Below are 18,193 nucleotides of genomic sequence, written 5' to 3'. Positions count from 1 at the left end.
CTTCATTTGGTTCAATACTTCTGAAAATTGCAAGTCTTCTATTCACACGTGCGAGCAAAAGGAAGGAGAAATTGCAGGGAGGCCAAATTTTGATTTTGACCAATGCTTTGACTTGGGTTGACTTTTGGAGATTTGGCATGTTTTGACACATTTTGACTTGGGTTCTTGGGCTGTTTTGGAGGGCCGAATTTTTGGGCACATAAACCGATATTTTCTGGGCATGTTGACTATGGTTGACTTCATATCTGCAACTAGGGTTCCTACAACCTTTGACTTTGACTTTGACCAAGATTGGAGCTGAATTTTGGGATTTTTTGGAGCACTTTGACCAACTGGTCAGACCACATATTTTCACTGTTGACCAAGTTCATTTGGTAGACTATTGACTGCTGACCATTTGCTGTTGTTGCCGTTGACTTTGACTATTTGACTATTGGCTCATATTTTGGATTTTGGTTGGATATACTTTTGGATATGTCAAACTTTGGCTTGGATTATTATTTGGGGATTTGGGCTCATTGTACTCTGCTGAACATTTGAAGGTAATCTAATAGAAGAAGAATTTCAAAGGGTTTTCCCTCTTGTGGGGTTTTTCCCTGGTCTTTGACCAAATCAGTGTCTCTTGTTGATGTGCTGATTGTCTCCTATTGTCATTTCATTTGTTGTTCTATCTTCAATTACTATTGTTTACTGGAAGAATTGATTATTGTTGAAAAGGTTGCTAATTGAAAAATTGAATTGGGCTAAAGTAATTTATATGGCATAGAGCAGTGGAAAAATTATCAGTTTGGAGAGTTGTGAAGCAAGTGTAAGGTACTTGCAGGATTGTTTGATCTGGTGCAGGAGATGACTGTGATGACAAGCCAAAGCACATTGAGTACCACTATATCTAGGATATGGTACAGAAGGAAGTAGTGAGGCCCCAATGCATTTTTCTATAGATGAGCAGTATGCTGAAATTATGACAAAGCCTTTGTCCGAAGGTGAAGCTTGTATAATTCAGGGACAAGCTTGGATTAGTTGAGAATGCTTCCCTCAGTCGGAGGAAGTGTTGATGTTGTAGCATCTATGTGCAAACATTCTTCCTAGATCAAGATATTGACAGGTCAAGGTATTGACTAGGGGCAATGTAATGTGCCTAGGGAGAATGGCCTAAAGAGCGTCAAGGCCCAGAGTGCTCCCTAGGTGGGTTGGGTGAGTATCTTTAGCATCAGGTAAGTGATTTGCAATTCAATAGCGTGTGATGACATGTGGAAATGGTAAATGGGCCCAAGGTTTCACCATGTTTTAGGAGGTGCCTAATTCCAAGTGACGACTTCGTGGATTGGTGAAAGAAGGACTAATCTTGACCCGAGAAGGCGAAAAGGTATTTGGCCAGCGGGACCCTAGAAGGCCTTTGGCTAGTGGGTGACTAGATCCATTTTCAAAGGGGATATATCTAGTGGGTGAGTAGATTCCTTTGCATGATGCTGATGTAGGATGCTTTCCACATGTAGTGGGTGGATTTATCAACATATCTGAGCTCATTCAACCTTTTCTTGGGATAGAGAAATTTTTATTCAATGAGAGAACATCTTGGAAAGTCGTTATGAATACCTCCCTAGCTAAGAGGGAGTGTTGATTTTATTGTAGCTTCGGTCGGTATTCAAGTTTGCCGAAAAGAAAGAAATTAAAATTTTGAATTTTTGCCCCCAAAAGTACAAGTCAGCCAACCCCAAAAGACACACCTATTCGGGCTCATTAAGATCACTGTTTAAGGGCCATTCGACCTCCTCCTCTTGGCATAATTTCAGATCACATGATATCATCGGAGGCATGAAGAAGGACAAACTTGAGACATGATCTGAGGCAGAAAGAAGCTCAAGTTTGACTCTTGTTGACTTCGCATGTGTGGGAATGCTCTATCATTTTTCTAGGCAACAATTTGAATTCTGAGGAAGGTATAGGAGGCTGGAATTTCAGGAGGCTGAAATTTTTCAGTTTTTCAAGAGGTCGAATTTAGCTTTGGTTGACCAGGTTTGACTTGGGTATGCTTGTGGTCAGTTTGACTTTGTTTTTGGTTGGAAGATCAAATTATATGTCTTGTTGAATTGGACAAATTTCTCTAAGAAAAGGTTGCTGGGTTTTTCCCTAGAAGAGGGTTTTCCCAAGATAAATATTCGTGTCTCTTGTTTGGATGTCTCTTTATGATCCTTTTGTCTTTATTGTTTGTACTGTTAAGGTTTTCTATGTGTAATTGCTTGATGACTGTGACGTAAGACAAATTAATGAAGTAATCATTGGAAGTAATTATCAGTATAGAAAATCACGAAAAATGAACAAAATCTCTGTGTTAGTGTGTTTGTTTTGCATAACGCCTTTTTTGTTTTATTAAGAAGATGTTTGCAACAATTAATTGGACAAGGTTAAAACCTGCAATATGTGTTTTTACTAATTGTTACAACTTTTTATACAGCTTATCTCGTTGTCTTTTTATTTTGAAAATTTTATAGTTCACACAATTCGGTAATTTCTCATACATTTGTTTGCGTTATTTGATCAATATTTTTTACACCTATTGGAACTGGAAGCTGCTTTTGCCAGACAACCTGTAATAAATTTACATTCTTTCTAGTCTGACAACTATTGTTTTGTTGTTGTTGATTGTCTACCCATTATATTGGCTGATGGTATTCTTCCCTGTCTTGAAGATGTCCTTCTATCTAGAGCACATTTTGGAGTTGTGTGATGGCATGATCGTTCTCCCCCATATACACACAAACATTGGATGATCTCACTCAAGATCCCTTAAGGGAAACTTTGGTTCGGCTCCCATCAATCTTGGATAGGGACATATCACCATATACCATGATTTGATAGGATATTCATATGTGTCACCTTTAGTAGCCAGAGACAAATATGCACCTCATTTTTCTGTTTCCCCTATACTATGAGATCAGAGGACACTAACATTGCATCTATAGGGACTTGGGAGTCTTCCTCTCTACTTTCCTTGGTTACCAGGATCGAAGATCCTTAACCCTCTTCATCAGGGAGATTTTCAGCCATAGATCTCAACTCCTGCACACCATGCCCTATCCCAAGATGACCAGACCAATTAACTCATACTTTCCTATTGATCCATCAAATTAGAGCAACAAATGATAGACAAAGTTCTAGATTGCACTAGATCGCAAGATGGTGAGACCCCGAGTTTCTCCTCAGCCTCCCCCTTTGAGAGACCACCCAATATTATTGAGACTGGTTCAAAGTGTTAGAATGTCCATCAGGTCACACGTTCTTGGAGCATTAGAGAGATCAACTCTAGATAGATCCAGAGTAGAGCATGCCCTACCCATCAGACTACCTCCTAAATCCAGAGGAGCACCAAGAGATGTGTTCAAAGTTTCATTCTTTCGACCTTGGACTATGGGAGTAGGCAGTGAGGCTCGTTGATGGTTCCAATAGACTTCGACAACAAATCAATGCCTAGTCCACCACCCTCACCCTTGGCCATTAGACTTGGGAGACCTTGACATCATTGGGCCCATTGTTTGACCCCCTCTTTCTCTCTCTCTCTCTCTCTCTCTCTCTCTTCACAAGTTCTTGGGTTGGGTTGTCCCCCTTTCAAATCTTAGACAAAACCTTTGTCAAAGTTTTATACATAAATGTCGGTTTCTTTCCTTGTATTATTTTTTGGCACTCCCACATGGTATTCATATTGATTGTGCTCTTCAGTCCCGTTTACCTACTTTCGTGGTCATTTATTGAACATTATTAAAATTATCTTATCTTATCTATACTTCATTTTTTTGTTTTTGTTTTTCACTAACTCATTTTTGGGTACACCAAACTACAAAGTTCAACCCCCCAGCAGCTTTGCTGCTTGTTTATTTTTTTCTTGGCTGGTACTTACTGCTGACAAGCTTCATGTCTATTCGTGTTCAAGTTTCAAAATATTCCTGTCAACATAGTCACTTTCAGCTACATGTCAATGTATCCATTGTTTTTCCCATAAATGTTTTTTATATTACAATGTTAGACAACAGAACTACGTTAAATAGGACATCAGTGGGCTAAGCTCTCATGTTGACCACCTCAGTCAGCATGTGCAAGAAGAGTTGACATGTTAACCTTGGCACCGATCTCTAGCGAATCTATATCTGAACTGAAAATATCTAGTATAGCAGGCACCTGGTGTGCTAATTCAGCCTTCAAACCTGCGATTTCTTCTACATTAAGATTGGAAGAGTCACTATCAAGTTATCAACTCTACATTTTCATTTCCATAAAAACAAAAGTCCTGCATGAATTGGTTCTGCACACGTTAAAGGATTCTGGTGGTTGATTTCTCAATTTTGTGGGTTTGAATTCATCAAAAGGAAACTTGCTGATGCCTGTTACATGGTAGCTTTCCTCACTTGCACTATGCTAAAGACCTTTTAGACATCCAAGATTCATGATTAACATCATCAATATATGTGAGGAAGAGAATCATTCTCCTAATTATCATTCATATGATTTAGTTTGGTTTAGCTTGGTATTGAAGCAGCTGATAGTGACAAGATGTAAAATGCAGGTAGTAATAGTGCAAAAATCCTAAACGGAATGATTTGCTCTTATTGTTAAAAGAAGAAAACAACACAAAATGGTTCTCCATGTGTGCCTAGTTTTGTCACTTCTTGCATAGTTGATATCACTGAAATGAGATTTACGACCTTTTCATGTGTCTGCATTATTTTTCATGCTAACATAATTGACTGACCAAAGGATTCTGATGTATATTGCAAGGCACTACTGACTCATCTTTCTCCTTTAATTGGTTTTTTCTGTATTTATTAAAATGAAAATGGATGGGGAAAACTGTTAATAGAGAAGTAAATTGGATGGAAAGAGAAAGTGTTAATGAGTCGTATTCCTTTTAATCTTACTTTATTTTGTGACTCTTGTTTGTGTCAGGTATTCTATTTGCTGGAATGCTTTGGGTTTACATGAAGTAGTTTTAGGAACAACTGGAAGAAAGCAAGGAGCATCGGCAAAAGGAGCTCTATCTAAAGCTACGATGTCATCTTTATGCAAGTATGTTATTGTGACTCTGTTTTAGATTTACAGTAAATATTTTGTACATGTTTTTTGAGAAATATATCTTATAGAGTCTCTTTGGCTAACCTGCCATGCTATGAGGAGTGTATCTCAGCCATCAAAGTCACCCAGGACTTGCACCTGGCCTCATCTGCAACCACTTAGGGGGTTTGAACCTGGGTCACCACATTAATACAAGCCCGATTTCCTTGCTTATTGTTGCTAGATCACATTCCTTTGAGCAAAGGTTCTGTACATAAAAGGCGTATGAAGTTAAACTTCAGTTGCTAAAGGTAAACTAGTCAGATCAAGAGAAAGAAAGAAATCATTGCAATGGTTCTTTGTATTTGTGGCTACATCCATATTTAAGACTAAAAAATTAATGCGTAAAGCATTTTAGGTCTTTTCTAATCCAAAGCATATGGATTATTATTGGACATTGAAGTCATGATATGACATCCTGTCAGAAAGCAATGCGTACTGTAAAAACATCCAGAGTTGGACTTCAAAGTTAATTTCCTTGTCTGGTTCTAAGGACTGCTGGTTACCTTTACAACTAAGTTACCAGATTCGCTTCCCCCCTCGTGTCACGAATCCATTGCGTCAGACACAATTCTCAAGGGACACGTCTGATTCAAATCTGGAGCGTGTCACAAAACCAGGCTTCATGCTCAACTGGAGTCCGATTCGCACACACGAAGAATCGCGATTTTCAGACATGTGTCCACCAAAAAGTGACCTGTGGGCTTGATAAAAACTGAAATTGGGCCACTTTTGCTCATTGCAATTGTGGTTTGGGAGTTGTGGGACTGTGTGAGCGACCAACAAAGGAGATACATGTGTTTTGGAGGTGATTCAAGCTACAGGTATGTGGATTTCCCTTTCATTTTTTTTTCTAGTTTTGCTACAGCTGTCTTCCTGCCCATTTTGGTTAGATTTTTTATTTATTTTAACAGCAGTCACGGGTCAATCAAGGGCAGCAGGGAAGGGGCAAAAAAGGGGAAGAATATCCCCAATGGTAATGCCCCCTTCTTTCAATTTCATCAGGATCTGCCAGTGTTTCATCTGTTGGAAGTCGGGTTGCAACAACGGCTTCAAATGTTGAGAGAAACATCAATTTAGCAAGACAACAAGCTCAAGAAAGTAAATATCCCTTGTGGAAGTATGTTACAAGAGATCAAGGGTCGGCCAGCAAGTTAAAGGGAGGAGGCAATGTTCTTTGGAAATGCAACTTTTGCAATACTCAATTCAAGAGCACCTACTTCCGTGTGAAAGCACATTTGTTAGGCATACCATTTGTTAATTTTAGGGCTAGATTGTTCTCCGCTGAAGATAATTGCATTTTTTTTAATTTTCACATTACATTCACACTATATCATCATAAGCCATTATATAGAGAGAACATTAACATCAACAATGCAGCAGAACAGTAAGGAACATTACAAGAAAAACATACACAATGGAGACAGCAGGATTTAGGTCAGAGACCAGGGCAAAAACCCACAAAGGGGAAAACCCAAAAATCAATTCTTCTTTAAATATTCATCAAATGTTCAGCTGAGATACAATGTACAATTATAATGAGACACAAGTCTTTCAACATCATTGACATTAGGCCTCTTAGGGCCAACCTTGGATCATACAAGTTCCTCATAAGATGATAACAGACAAATACATCAAAGAGGCAATCACAGACCCTACACAAAGCCTCTGATAGGTCTCCTAGTGATCAACAGATGAAGCCACAAGGCTGCCTCCATATCTCTGTCACAAGTAGCACATATCTCTGTCAAGTATTTCTGACATCTCAATCATAAGTATTACTGACATACATTATATCACTGTCATAAGGACACTGACATACATCACTGTCATAAGGGCATTGTCATACATCACTGTCATAAGGACACTGCCATACATCGTTGTCACAAGGGCACTATCATACATCACTGTTATAAGAAAACTGCCATACATCTTTGTCATGAGAATACTGTCATACATCTTTATCATTCATAGGAGATTGTATTAAGGGCTCTTCTAACCAACCCTCCAAACTGTACATGAGCTGCCATACAAGTTTGTCCAAATTGGACCTTCAACACTTACCACTGATCAACACAAAAGTAAATACATACCTTTTAGGATGCCTAACCAGCTGCCCTAAACTCCATGGCCTGTTCACCTTTCACTGAAGTTTCGACCCTCCTTTTAGGGTCTCTATAACAACTACAAGTGAGCCCTAACTAGGGCTTCAAACAAACCTCATAACCCTTACTTCTGCCCACTGAATTATCTGTGCTATCATTTGAGGAAACACGTGTTAATTTTTGGTACGTTTTATGCTTAAGAGCAATTTACTTCAAATTTCTTATTAGCCCAGTATCAATTTCTAGATTAGCAATCACATCAGCATGATAGTAAAATGCAGATAGAACATAAACATAAATAGTAGAAGACAAGCCAAGACAAGAGGACACAAGATGTGGCACTAGCCAGGGGCAAACCCCAATGTGGGGAAACCCTTGATCAGTTCTTCTTATATTCTTCAATAATTCAGCAGAAAGAGATATATAGTACAAATATACAATTCTGTAATTTTATGACAGCAACAACAAAACCCTAACCAACAAAGTCAAATCTGGTCAAACAGGTCAGATTTGACCTCCAATCAGCTTGGTCAATATCCCAGTCAACTCGGCCTCCAACAGCAAGAAGAGACAGCCCAAAACAGTCTGAAAACTCAGTCAAACGAAGGTCAACAGAAGTCAACCTACAGCCAACAATTAGGGCAGTAAACGCTGGTCAAACCTGAGGTCAGATCACCTCTGTTTGCGTGCCAAAATCTGCGGCCTGCCAAGGAGAATCTGCCACACCTAATCCGCAGTGAAGGAGGAGCCCAAGCTAGTCAACGCTGTTCAAGATACCTTCCTGCAGCCCTGGTCAAAATTGGTCAACACAACCCTAATCAGAAAACAGACTTTGTCCTTGCACACGTGTGAGAGAGACAGCTCCAGAAATGCGTACCCAAGAGAGAAGGATGAATGAATGAGATGATGAAATAATGCCACAAGATCTCCTCCTTTTACATGCAACGTTGAAGTTAAGTTGGGGGTGAAAATCACTGTTTTGCTATCTAGCTGACCTTAACAAATTGTCAAGAATACAAATAAATTCATATCTCCATAAATACATGTCGGAATTAGATGATCTTTAGATCAATCCTACACCTCTCTGAGAGAGGAATCGAAGAAAAATATCAGCTGCCATAAATAAGGTGATCCACATAGAGTTTGGCCCTAGTTGCCAATTTTAACACTCCCTCACAACTAGGGAGAACTCCATCTGCTAATCCATTTGTCAGTTGTTACTATCTTTGTCCTCAATGCACTGCTCTGCTTCACTGAACTATGAAGAAGAAGTGACTGAGAATATATCATACCATTCTCTATTGACCCGAAGTCAATCCCAAATAAAAGAGAGTGTCTCATATCACTCTTACTGACTCGAAGTTAGTTCCAATAAAGAGAGTGTGTCATACCACTCTTACTGACCCGAAGCCAGTTCCAATAAAGAGAGCGTGTCATACCACTCTTACTGACCCGAAGTCAGTTCTAATTGATCCCAGATCAATATCATCCTCGCATAGGGAGTATGGTAGTACACGATGCGTCCATCGGTAGTACTATGGTCCCCATCCTCATTTCTCTACTCATTGGCTAGATGAGAGGTACTTCCCATGAGTCCCAGACTGCATGGGTAGGATGTCTTAGCAGGAGAAGGATGAACCACTCATCCTGCCTACATGTCACCACGGGGTATCACAAGAGAAGGCTAAACCACTCACCTTGTACATAGAAAACCACTAGGGGAAGGCTGAACCACTCACCCTATGGTTGCTCATCGCTCCAAGAAGTATCCCAAGCCCCCGGGAGCTCCCAGAGCTCAATGTCCATATCATACAAGACCCTCATAATAGGGTCTCTCCACGACTCGTAGTCGTTCTCGGAAAGTCAAGAATTTGACCTTTCCCAGGGGCTTCTTCAGAATGTCGGTGACTTGCTCATCAATCCCAATGTGATGGAGCCTTATAGCTCGTCGTTGTACCATATCCCGAATAAAGTGGTACCTGATATCGATGTGCTTGGAGAAATCATGAAATATGGGATTCTCTGATAATTAGATCCCACTCTGGTTGTCGCAGAGGATCACGGTGGTATCCAACACGTGTCCAAACAGTTCACTGAGGAGCTTCCTCAACCAGACAGCTTCATAGGAGGCCATACTCGTAGCTATGTATTCGGCCCAATGTTGCACGAAGCGGGAGCGAAGTGGAAGCGGAAGCGGGAGCGCGGAAGCGTCATTTTCCAAAAATCTAGGAAGCGAAGCGTCCGCGGAAGCGTCTGCTATATATATATATATTTTTATATTTTTTTGCATTTATACTCAAAACAAACATCCCAAATACCAAATTAATTGTAGAAGACATGAAAACATGCATATTTTTGCATAAATCAAGATAGATATGGCATCCATGATTCCATTGTAGTTACTAGTATGTACAACAATCATCTATATTCTAGCTATTACAAACATACATCAAATTTTTAAGCATATTATAAAACATAAAACATTTAAGCATATTATAAAACATAAAACATAGAGCATATTATGATTTATCTAGCAAGTGAGCAACTGTCAACATTTGTCATGTCCAAAATTCAAATAATAATGTTTACAAAATATGTCACTTGGTCACCGCCAAGCCAAAAAGGTTCAAAATTCAAATTCACAAGTCTACAAGTCTAATGAGTAATCTATGACAAAAAGTAGTAGATTGTGAATATATCTACTAATCTCTCCTCCTTCCACCACGAATAGAACGTGATGGCGGGCCTCCACGTGGTGGCAATGAAGAAGATGGTCCCTGTGTAAGTCGTGGCACTGAAACTGATGAAGAAGAACCCCCTGCTGTTGGTGTTGAACCATGGAACCTAGGAACCAAGGGACCAGATGGGGGTGGGGGTGGTGGCATATCAACACGGTCATCATCATCCTAGAATCGCTCAAAAAATTCATGCAAAAAAAAAAACACTAGTTAACAAAAAAATTAAAAACATGAATTAGAGAAATGCTTTATAAGGGAAAATTGGAAAATTCATACCACAATGGACATACCTGGATAAGAGCATCCTCTAATTGCTCTAGTCGCAACACTCCATCCTCCAAATTGGGCTCCTCTGGATTCTTGTCCCAAATCAACAAGTCTTTATTAGACTTTGCATCTTCACAGTAATGGGACAACAATCGCAAGTTGTAATGAACATAAACCAAGCTCTCTGCCCGGTCTAAATTCAACCTGTTCCTTTTAACACTGTGGATGAAAGAATAAGAGCTCCAACACCTCTCTGCAGAAGAAGTGTTTACCACCTGTGATAGCACCCGCAATGCCAAACTCTGTAGAAGTGGAGTACCCCCTCCATGCATGTTCCACCACTCAAGAGCAGAAAAAGTCTCTCGATTTTGAATTGCATGCATGCTCCCAAATGGACCAGTGTTGAGCGTATAGTTGCTCACCTGTCTCCGTACCAATGCAGCCTCCTCCTCATCAGGGATTAATTTACTCAATGCAGCCATATATTTTTCGTGAACCTCTCTATCTTGGACCTTGGTGTGGTTTTTTCCTGCTTCCCCCCCCAGGTGCTGGTGTTGAAAGCCATGATGGATGATAGTATTTAGGTGTCAAAACATATGCTAATGCATGCAATGGAATATTTAGCATTTCCCATCGGTTTTGCACCTCTACACGAATATAATTGTACAAGGTGGTATCTCTAGGCTCAACAATGTCTTTAATCTGCCCCAACATGCTATCCATTTGCTCATACACCTCCCCAATTACTGGTCGATCTGAATCTGCAAACTTGATCATGTAATAAATTGGTTTGGTGAATTGCAAAACATATTTAACCTGTGACCAAAAGTAACTGTCAAGAACAGTGTCCTTGACTGCATTAGCACCATCTGTGTCAGTGTTAATTTCATCCCATGTTTCAGCACACACCAGATTAGTTAAAGCTTGTCTCACCCTCACTAGCCGCCTAAAGGTGAGGTAATAACTAGCAAATCTTGTCTTTGCAATTTTAAGCAATTGCAACTTGGAGTAAGTGCCATAGAAGTAGTTTACCCTTGTATGCCCTGTGATGAATTTAATGAGCTGCTTCCCTTTCCTGTAAACCTCAGCAATCCACCCACAATCTTTGTGTTTCACAATATCATGCATCAAAAGGTTCAATGTGTGAACCAGGCACCCAGACCAAAAGATGTGTGGATGAGTACGCTCAATAATTTTTCCTGCTGCCTTACAATTTGCTGCATTATCTGTGATCACTTGAACCACATTATTCGGACCAACATCTTTGATTGATTTCAATAGGAGATCTGCAATGTTTTGTGCAGTTGCACTGATGGAGGAGGAGTCATGACATGCAATAAATACTGCACCACTAGAAGAAACACCAAGAACATTTATCAAATGTTGGTTTCTAATATTTGTCCACCCATCTGATACAATGGATACCCCAGAATCCACCCACTCATGTGTAAAACGTGTCAAAGCTCTTTGAACCTTAGCTTTTTCTCTTTCTAATAACATTGTTCTAGCTTTCTCATAGTTGGGGGCCTTGTATCCTTTTGGGGCTTCATTGATGGCCTTTACCATGTCATGCCAATAGGGAGAGCGAAGCACATTGAATGGTACACCGCAACCACAAAGAAAACGGACTATCTTTCCATCCACATCATCCCTCCCAGCAACATTAAGGAAATCCCCTATTGTTCTTCTACCTCCAGAGGTTGCAGAAGTACCATGAGGAGATGGGCAACTACCAAATTTAGAGGTTGCACTTGATTCAGAATGAGTTTTTTGTTTCTTGTTTTTTTGTTGTGCAGCCATCTCTATTTGGATGTATTTTCTTCTTTCTTCAGTTGAAATGTTTGGGCAAATTTGTACCCCCACAGAACCCTTTTTTTCATCACTGTCCAGCACCCCACAAAGATGCCTCCTCAGACGGGTATATGAACCACAATATGGTTTTCCTCCATGACAACCATGAGGGCACACAAATTTGTAAGATCCAACACCCTTTCCCCCATCAAGTTTGGTCACATAGTTCCACAAGGGTGTTGATGTACCTTTCCCATCTTGTGCTTCAGTGTCCCCTTCAAGTTCATCCCCTTCCTCTTCAAACCCTTCCTCCTCATCATACATTGGGTCACTACTATTAGGACCAAGTTCATCCCCTTCCTCTTCCCTTCTATTCCTCACCCTTGCCATCATTAAAACCAAGAGTGGAATGATACATAGAAGCCAAAAGAACACCATCTTGGAATATGGATATAGGTGGTGGACAACTTGTAAATAAAGGAGCAAGTAGAAACAATGGGAAAGAGTAGGAGAGGGAGGAGAAAAATACAAATTCTTTTTCAAAAAAACAAGGGAGTTTGGGGTTTGAACTTACCTCTTTAGCTCTTGTAGATGAAGTCCTCCAAGCTCTTGCTCCAAGCTCCTCCTCCTTCTCCTAGCTCCTCCTTCTTCACTCCTCCAAGCTCTCCTCTCTTCTCCTCTCCTTTCCTCTCTTCTCTTCTCCTCTCCTCTCTTCTCTTCTCCAACTCTCATAAACTCAAAGTGAGAAAATGAGGAATGAATGGGAGCTTTATGCTTTTCATTCCTCACCCTAAACTCACCCTAACCCACCCCCTCATTGCTAAGTTAAGTTAACTTTAAAAAAAAATTTAAAAAAATGAAGTTTTTTTCCTTGGCCCGCGCGGTTTTGGAGGAAGCGCTCCGAAGCGCTCGTGAAGCGTACGCTTCCGGGCCCGAAGCGTGGCGCTTCCGGAGGCCCGAAGCGCCCTCCGAAGCGCGCTTCGGGGCCCACGCTTCTCAAAAACCAAGAAGCGCATAAAAAATTAGGAATCGCGCTTCGGAAAAGTTGGAATCGCGCTTCCTTTGGCGCTTCCGGAACGCTTCCGTACGGGACGCGATTCCGGCCTAGGATCCGGGGGGGGGGGGGGGGGGGGCGCTTCCTGCAACATTGATTCGGCCTCAATGGTGCTCAAAGCAACTGACTTTTGCTTCCTGCTCATCCAGGATATCGAAGCAAAACCCAAAGGAAAAAAACACCCAAAAGTGCTCTTGCGATCCACCACACTGCCTGCCGAATTTCTCAGCTTCCTAGCCCCAGAAATCGAACTCTAGATCAATTTGTTGTCTCCGTGTGTGTTTCTAAATGAACTCTAAGCCTTATTTTTATACTTTTCTCGTTGAGACTTTAGCGTCCGAGATTAAGTCTCTAATCAATGGCTAAGATTAATACCCATTAATATTTTAATTTTCCTAAGTTTAGACTTAGGAACCCCATTAAAAATATTAATTATTTTAATAAAATACAATCCGGGTGGAATTTCACCAAATAGTTTCTGGGTTCTTTAGAACTCATGTGCCTTAGCCTCTCCACCAATTTTCATGGCTAGAACACATTCGATGCTACCAAAAGCTAACACTCCCTCTTAGCGAGGAAAGTGCTGTAGCAACAATGTCCAATTGCATGTTTCTCTACTTCTGAAGCACCTCCTTTCCGCACTGTTGCTGCCACCAACACTGTGCTGCTGCTGCTACTATACTATTGCCCATGACACTGCCACTGCCACTGCTGCATCTATACTACAACTCCTCTCAAATGCTGCATCAGCTATGCTGCTAGCACTGCCACTGCTAACACTGCATCCATACTGCAACTCAGTTGCTGGGAGAAGCCATTGAAAAAAAATCCAAAATTAACTGAACTTAACTGTGTTAAGCATAATACCATCAATGTTGGAATCTGACTGCTCTAGTCTCTGACCCTATAAATCTTCTGCGCTGCTGCTGACTTCTGTACTGTGCCAATTGCACTACTACCAACCTTGCTCTGTGCTGATCAGTCTCTAGTTTCTGGCTATTGCATCTGCCTCTCCAAACAATCCACTGCATCATCTGACACTAAGTCTGTTTCGCTACTGCTGAATCTTGGGCTCCCGTAGCAAAGAATTGAACCAAGAAGCGGATTCCTCAAGGATCTTGCCCAAATGTAGTCCTCTCGACTACAGCTCAATATCGCCCCATTTCCCTCCTCGAGATGCGTGGGCAGTCATGGCAAACTCATCTTCGTCAATTTTTGCTAGTGCAGCCTTAGGATCATGTTTCTCATCCTTATCCTTTTTCTTCAAAGGACACTGGGATGCAAAAGGGCCCATCTTGCCACATCTGAAACATGTCACCTTCGAAATGTCCTTCTTCCACTTCTGCTTCTGCTGTCCCTTTGATGCTAGCGCTGAGTTCTCCTCCTCCTCCTTGGTCTTCGTGCCACTCCCACTGCTGCCATTCAGGTTGACCTTTACTAGGTCCCTCCTTAATTCCTCTTGTTGAAGGGCCGCCCACATCTCCTCCAATGGAGGTAGTCTTTCCCTACCCAATATGCTTTGGACGAAGACTTTCCATTCATCCGAGATTCCATTCAGGGTCGTCCTTACCATCGCGGTAGACTGAGAAGTAGACCCCAATGCAGCAAGCTAGTCTCTGGCGCCCTGAAGATGTTGAAGATAGGAGTTAACCACTTCTCCCTTCTTCATCAATGTGCGCTGCAACTTTTGTTCTAGGTACATATTCCGTTGTTCGGAAGAGCCTTCATACAATGAAAACAAAGCTTCCCACATCTCTCGGGCTATATCTTTGCCCTGCAAGTGTGAGACCACATGATCTCGAACGCCATTGAAAATGAACCTCTTTGCCTTCCCCTGCTCGGCCTTGTACTTCTTCTTTTGATCATTGTCAGCAGGAACAACCACAACACTCTTGACGTAGGCTTCGAGATCGTACTCCTCCAGAACAACTAAGATTTTGGTCTTCCATATGACATAGTTGGAAGCTCCTTCCAACCTGTCCTGATCTCTGAGCCCATGTGATGCCATCTCACCCAACTGTCGAACTAACTCCTCTAGTCACTGCTCAGCTGCCCAGCAAGTGAGAAATTCAAACATTTTGGCAAAAAGTTCTTTGAGGAGAAAACTACCCTTCTATGTGTTTTCACTCTTTTCTGACGGATTTTTGCCTTGGCAGAAACTGCGTCCTTCAAGCATTGCGCCGAGGCTCTGCGTCACTCCCTCTGCCCCTGCAAACTCACAAACTGGAAATTGTACCTCTCTGTCGACTCTCTCAGAGAGAGATTTCCTTGGAATCTCTGCTTCTCGACAATTACTATGCAATCCCTTCAAGGGGATTCAGATTGCTGCCCAGTGCAGCTTTTGGCCTCCCTGCTCAGTGCTGGATCTGCTCTTCCTGTTTCAAAATCAATGCTCTGATACCATGTGAAAATTCCTAATCCTCAAGGAACCCCTACTGCAGCAAATCTGAATCTACTTCACCTACTTGATTTTAATATACATTATCAAGTTATTCTTTGAATACTGAAGCAAATTACTTCTGCAACCTACACTACTTTAATATTTGATTACATGAAACATAAAACTGAGCAAAGAACAAGATATATAGGACACAATTATTTTTGGACAAAATAGTCCCCAGAGAAGCCCAATGCGGGAAAACTGGTGCATCAACTTTGAGGGTTTTCTATTATTAAGCAGTAATTCTGAATACAAATGATGGATGCCCTCTCGATAATCCAGTGATAGAGAAAATACAATGGCGGAGAACTGAGCGAGTTTTACCTTCACCTGGTAGATTCCGACTGATCCGACAGCAAAACTGGCCAACCCCGGCTACTTCTACGCTGGCCCTGTGTAGGTCCTGCGTCAGCCCTACAAGCTCAATGTTAACTCTGTGTTGTCTCTTCTACCCATTGCGTTAAATTTCCCGACTGTTCTAGTAGTTCCCTGATAGTTTTGGCTTTCTACGTGGAGGGCAGCTTCTGCGCTGGCCCTTCTGGCTCTGCGTTAGGCCTGCGTGGGCCCAGATTGGCCCAACGTCAGTCCTTTTGGCTGCTGTGCTGCCTCCACTAGCTTCTCCCTGCCTCTCTATTAGTACTCCCGAACTATCCCTGCCCCTCTGCTGCAACTGATCACCTAGTTCGAATTTCTCAACTTCCTAGCCCCAGAAATCGAACTCTAGGTCAATCTGTTCTCTCCATGTGTATTTCTAAATGAACCCGAAACTTCCTTATACTTTTCTCGTTTAGACTTCAACGACCGAGATTAAGTCTCTAATCAACGACTAAGATTAAAACATGACTTGATTCGCCTTCTAGATCATTCTCACCCATATTTTGATTAATACCCATTAATATTTTAAATTTATTAAGTTTAGACTTAGGAACCCCATTAAAAATATTAATTATTTTAATAAAATATAATCCGGGTGGAATATTACCAAACGGTTTCTGGGTTCTTTAGAACTCATGTGCCTTGGCCTCTCCACCAATTTTCATGGCTAGAGCACATCCGATGCTACCAAAAACTAACACTTTCATCATGCTTATCGCAAGCATTACCAACAGACTCGTGTATAGGAGTCAATGAACTATCCTTCTATATGAAATCCATCATGACAAGTATCAAGAGTATCATTTTCTAGAGCCAAGGTGCTAGCCTTCTTTATAGGATCAAGATATCCAACAGATAGATCATAGATGTTAGCCAAACATCAAGTGTATCAATGTATCAACATTAGATAGCCTCATAGAATTCAAGAAGGTCAAAATGTTCAACACCAAGTGCATAATTTCATCATAGGAGACATATATCCAAGTCACTTTCATATGCATGTATGAGCCATTAAAGAAAGAGGCATTCTCATCATACCTTAGGGCTTATCGAGCCAATAGCTGAAACACAACATACCATGCATATCTTGTGGTATTCAAATACCTGAGCACCTACTCATTAGTCATAGGCTGCTTGAAGCACTTTGTCATCTTTTCATCAAGTACCTCTTTATCTCTTTCCAGATCTGCATCTCAAAATGATCCTCAAGAAGGATCTACACATCTCATCTCATCAAGGAGGTTAGAAACATCTATATACTCAAATACATATGCAGGAAGTACAAGCAATAAACATAATCATCAGATCCATAAGTCTAACAAGTAAGAAGCATCATGAGTAAAGAAATAATTATCTTCAATGGGAGGTGATCCTATCCCTCTTGAACCAATCTTCAAGAGCCATCAATGTCCATGGTCCATATACCAATGTTGTCTTCAAGTATCCAACCAGATATGATAGGGATTATCCCATCTAGGGCTTCATCGAATCTTCGTCAAGTGTTTCACATAGACCATGCTAGAGTTTCATACATCAAATCTCAAGTCTTTGCCATAACCAGGGTTTTCTATCCAACCCTAACCTCATAAAATCCATCAAACCCTAATCAACAAGATGCCTAGGTTTTTTTTCAAACCCTAGAATTCTTTTAGGTCTCCACCATCCTCTTCTTGCTTCCATCAATGGTTTCATCACCAGGGTGATCTCCATGACTTCCCTTCAACCCAACTCCAATACCATGTTAAATTTTCTTAGGGTGACATTGTTCTTTGCTATGATAATTGCATTTCATCATTAATACATTAAGTTCACCCCATGTCATCATAACATTATTCAGATCTACACCATTATACTTCAAGATATGCAATTATATAGAAAGAAACAACATCAACATCATCATCAATGCAACGGAACAAAAAGGAATAGTAGAAGAAAAGCATGAACACACATAGAGACACCAGGATTGGTCCAAGACCAGGATAAAACCCACTATGGGAAAAACCCTCGCAAATCTTCTTCTTCTTAGATTGTCATCAAATGATGCAGCAAAAGAGAGTACAATGATCCATAAATTTATCTATGTAGCAAAACAATAATGATATCCATGAAACAAATCTATTCATGCTAGGAATCAAAACCCTCATATTGATGGATGTAATGCGCTGTCACAAATTGGTGTCAACTATGCCGAACGCTGTTGAGCACTGCTGTCACTGTCAATGAGCCCAATACATATGTTTGCAGCGGATAGTAACAAATTAGATCTACAGATCTACAAATCTGTATAATAGCAGAGAGAAACCCAAATCTACCAGATCAC

The 18,193-nt window shown here is 40.9% G+C and overlaps 1 protein-coding gene across 1 annotated transcript in view; it reads left to right on the top strand.

Annotated features, from left to right (window-relative positions):
* Positions 1-18,193, top strand: part of LOC149149869 (denosine deaminases acting on tRNA) — a 193,254-nt gene that overhangs the window by 57,763 nt on the left and 117,298 nt on the right. The window contains exon 4 of the mRNA XM_089442609.1: positions 4,939-5,058. Coding sequence (XP_089298735.1) covers positions 4,939-5,058 — 120 coding nt within the window. The remainder of the gene's footprint in view (positions 1-4,938; positions 5,059-18,193) is intronic.

This window comes from Pinus tabuliformis, chromosome 9 (genome assembly GCF_031772625.1).
Source record: "Pinus tabuliformis cultivar Carrire ecotype Pingquan chromosome 9, CPIR1, whole genome shotgun sequence".
Classification (NCBI taxonomy): Eukaryota; Viridiplantae; Streptophyta; class Pinopsida; order Pinales; family Pinaceae; genus Pinus; species Pinus tabuliformis.
Note: the sequence above shows the minus strand (reverse complement) of the source record. Positions and strands in the feature narration are given on the sequence as shown.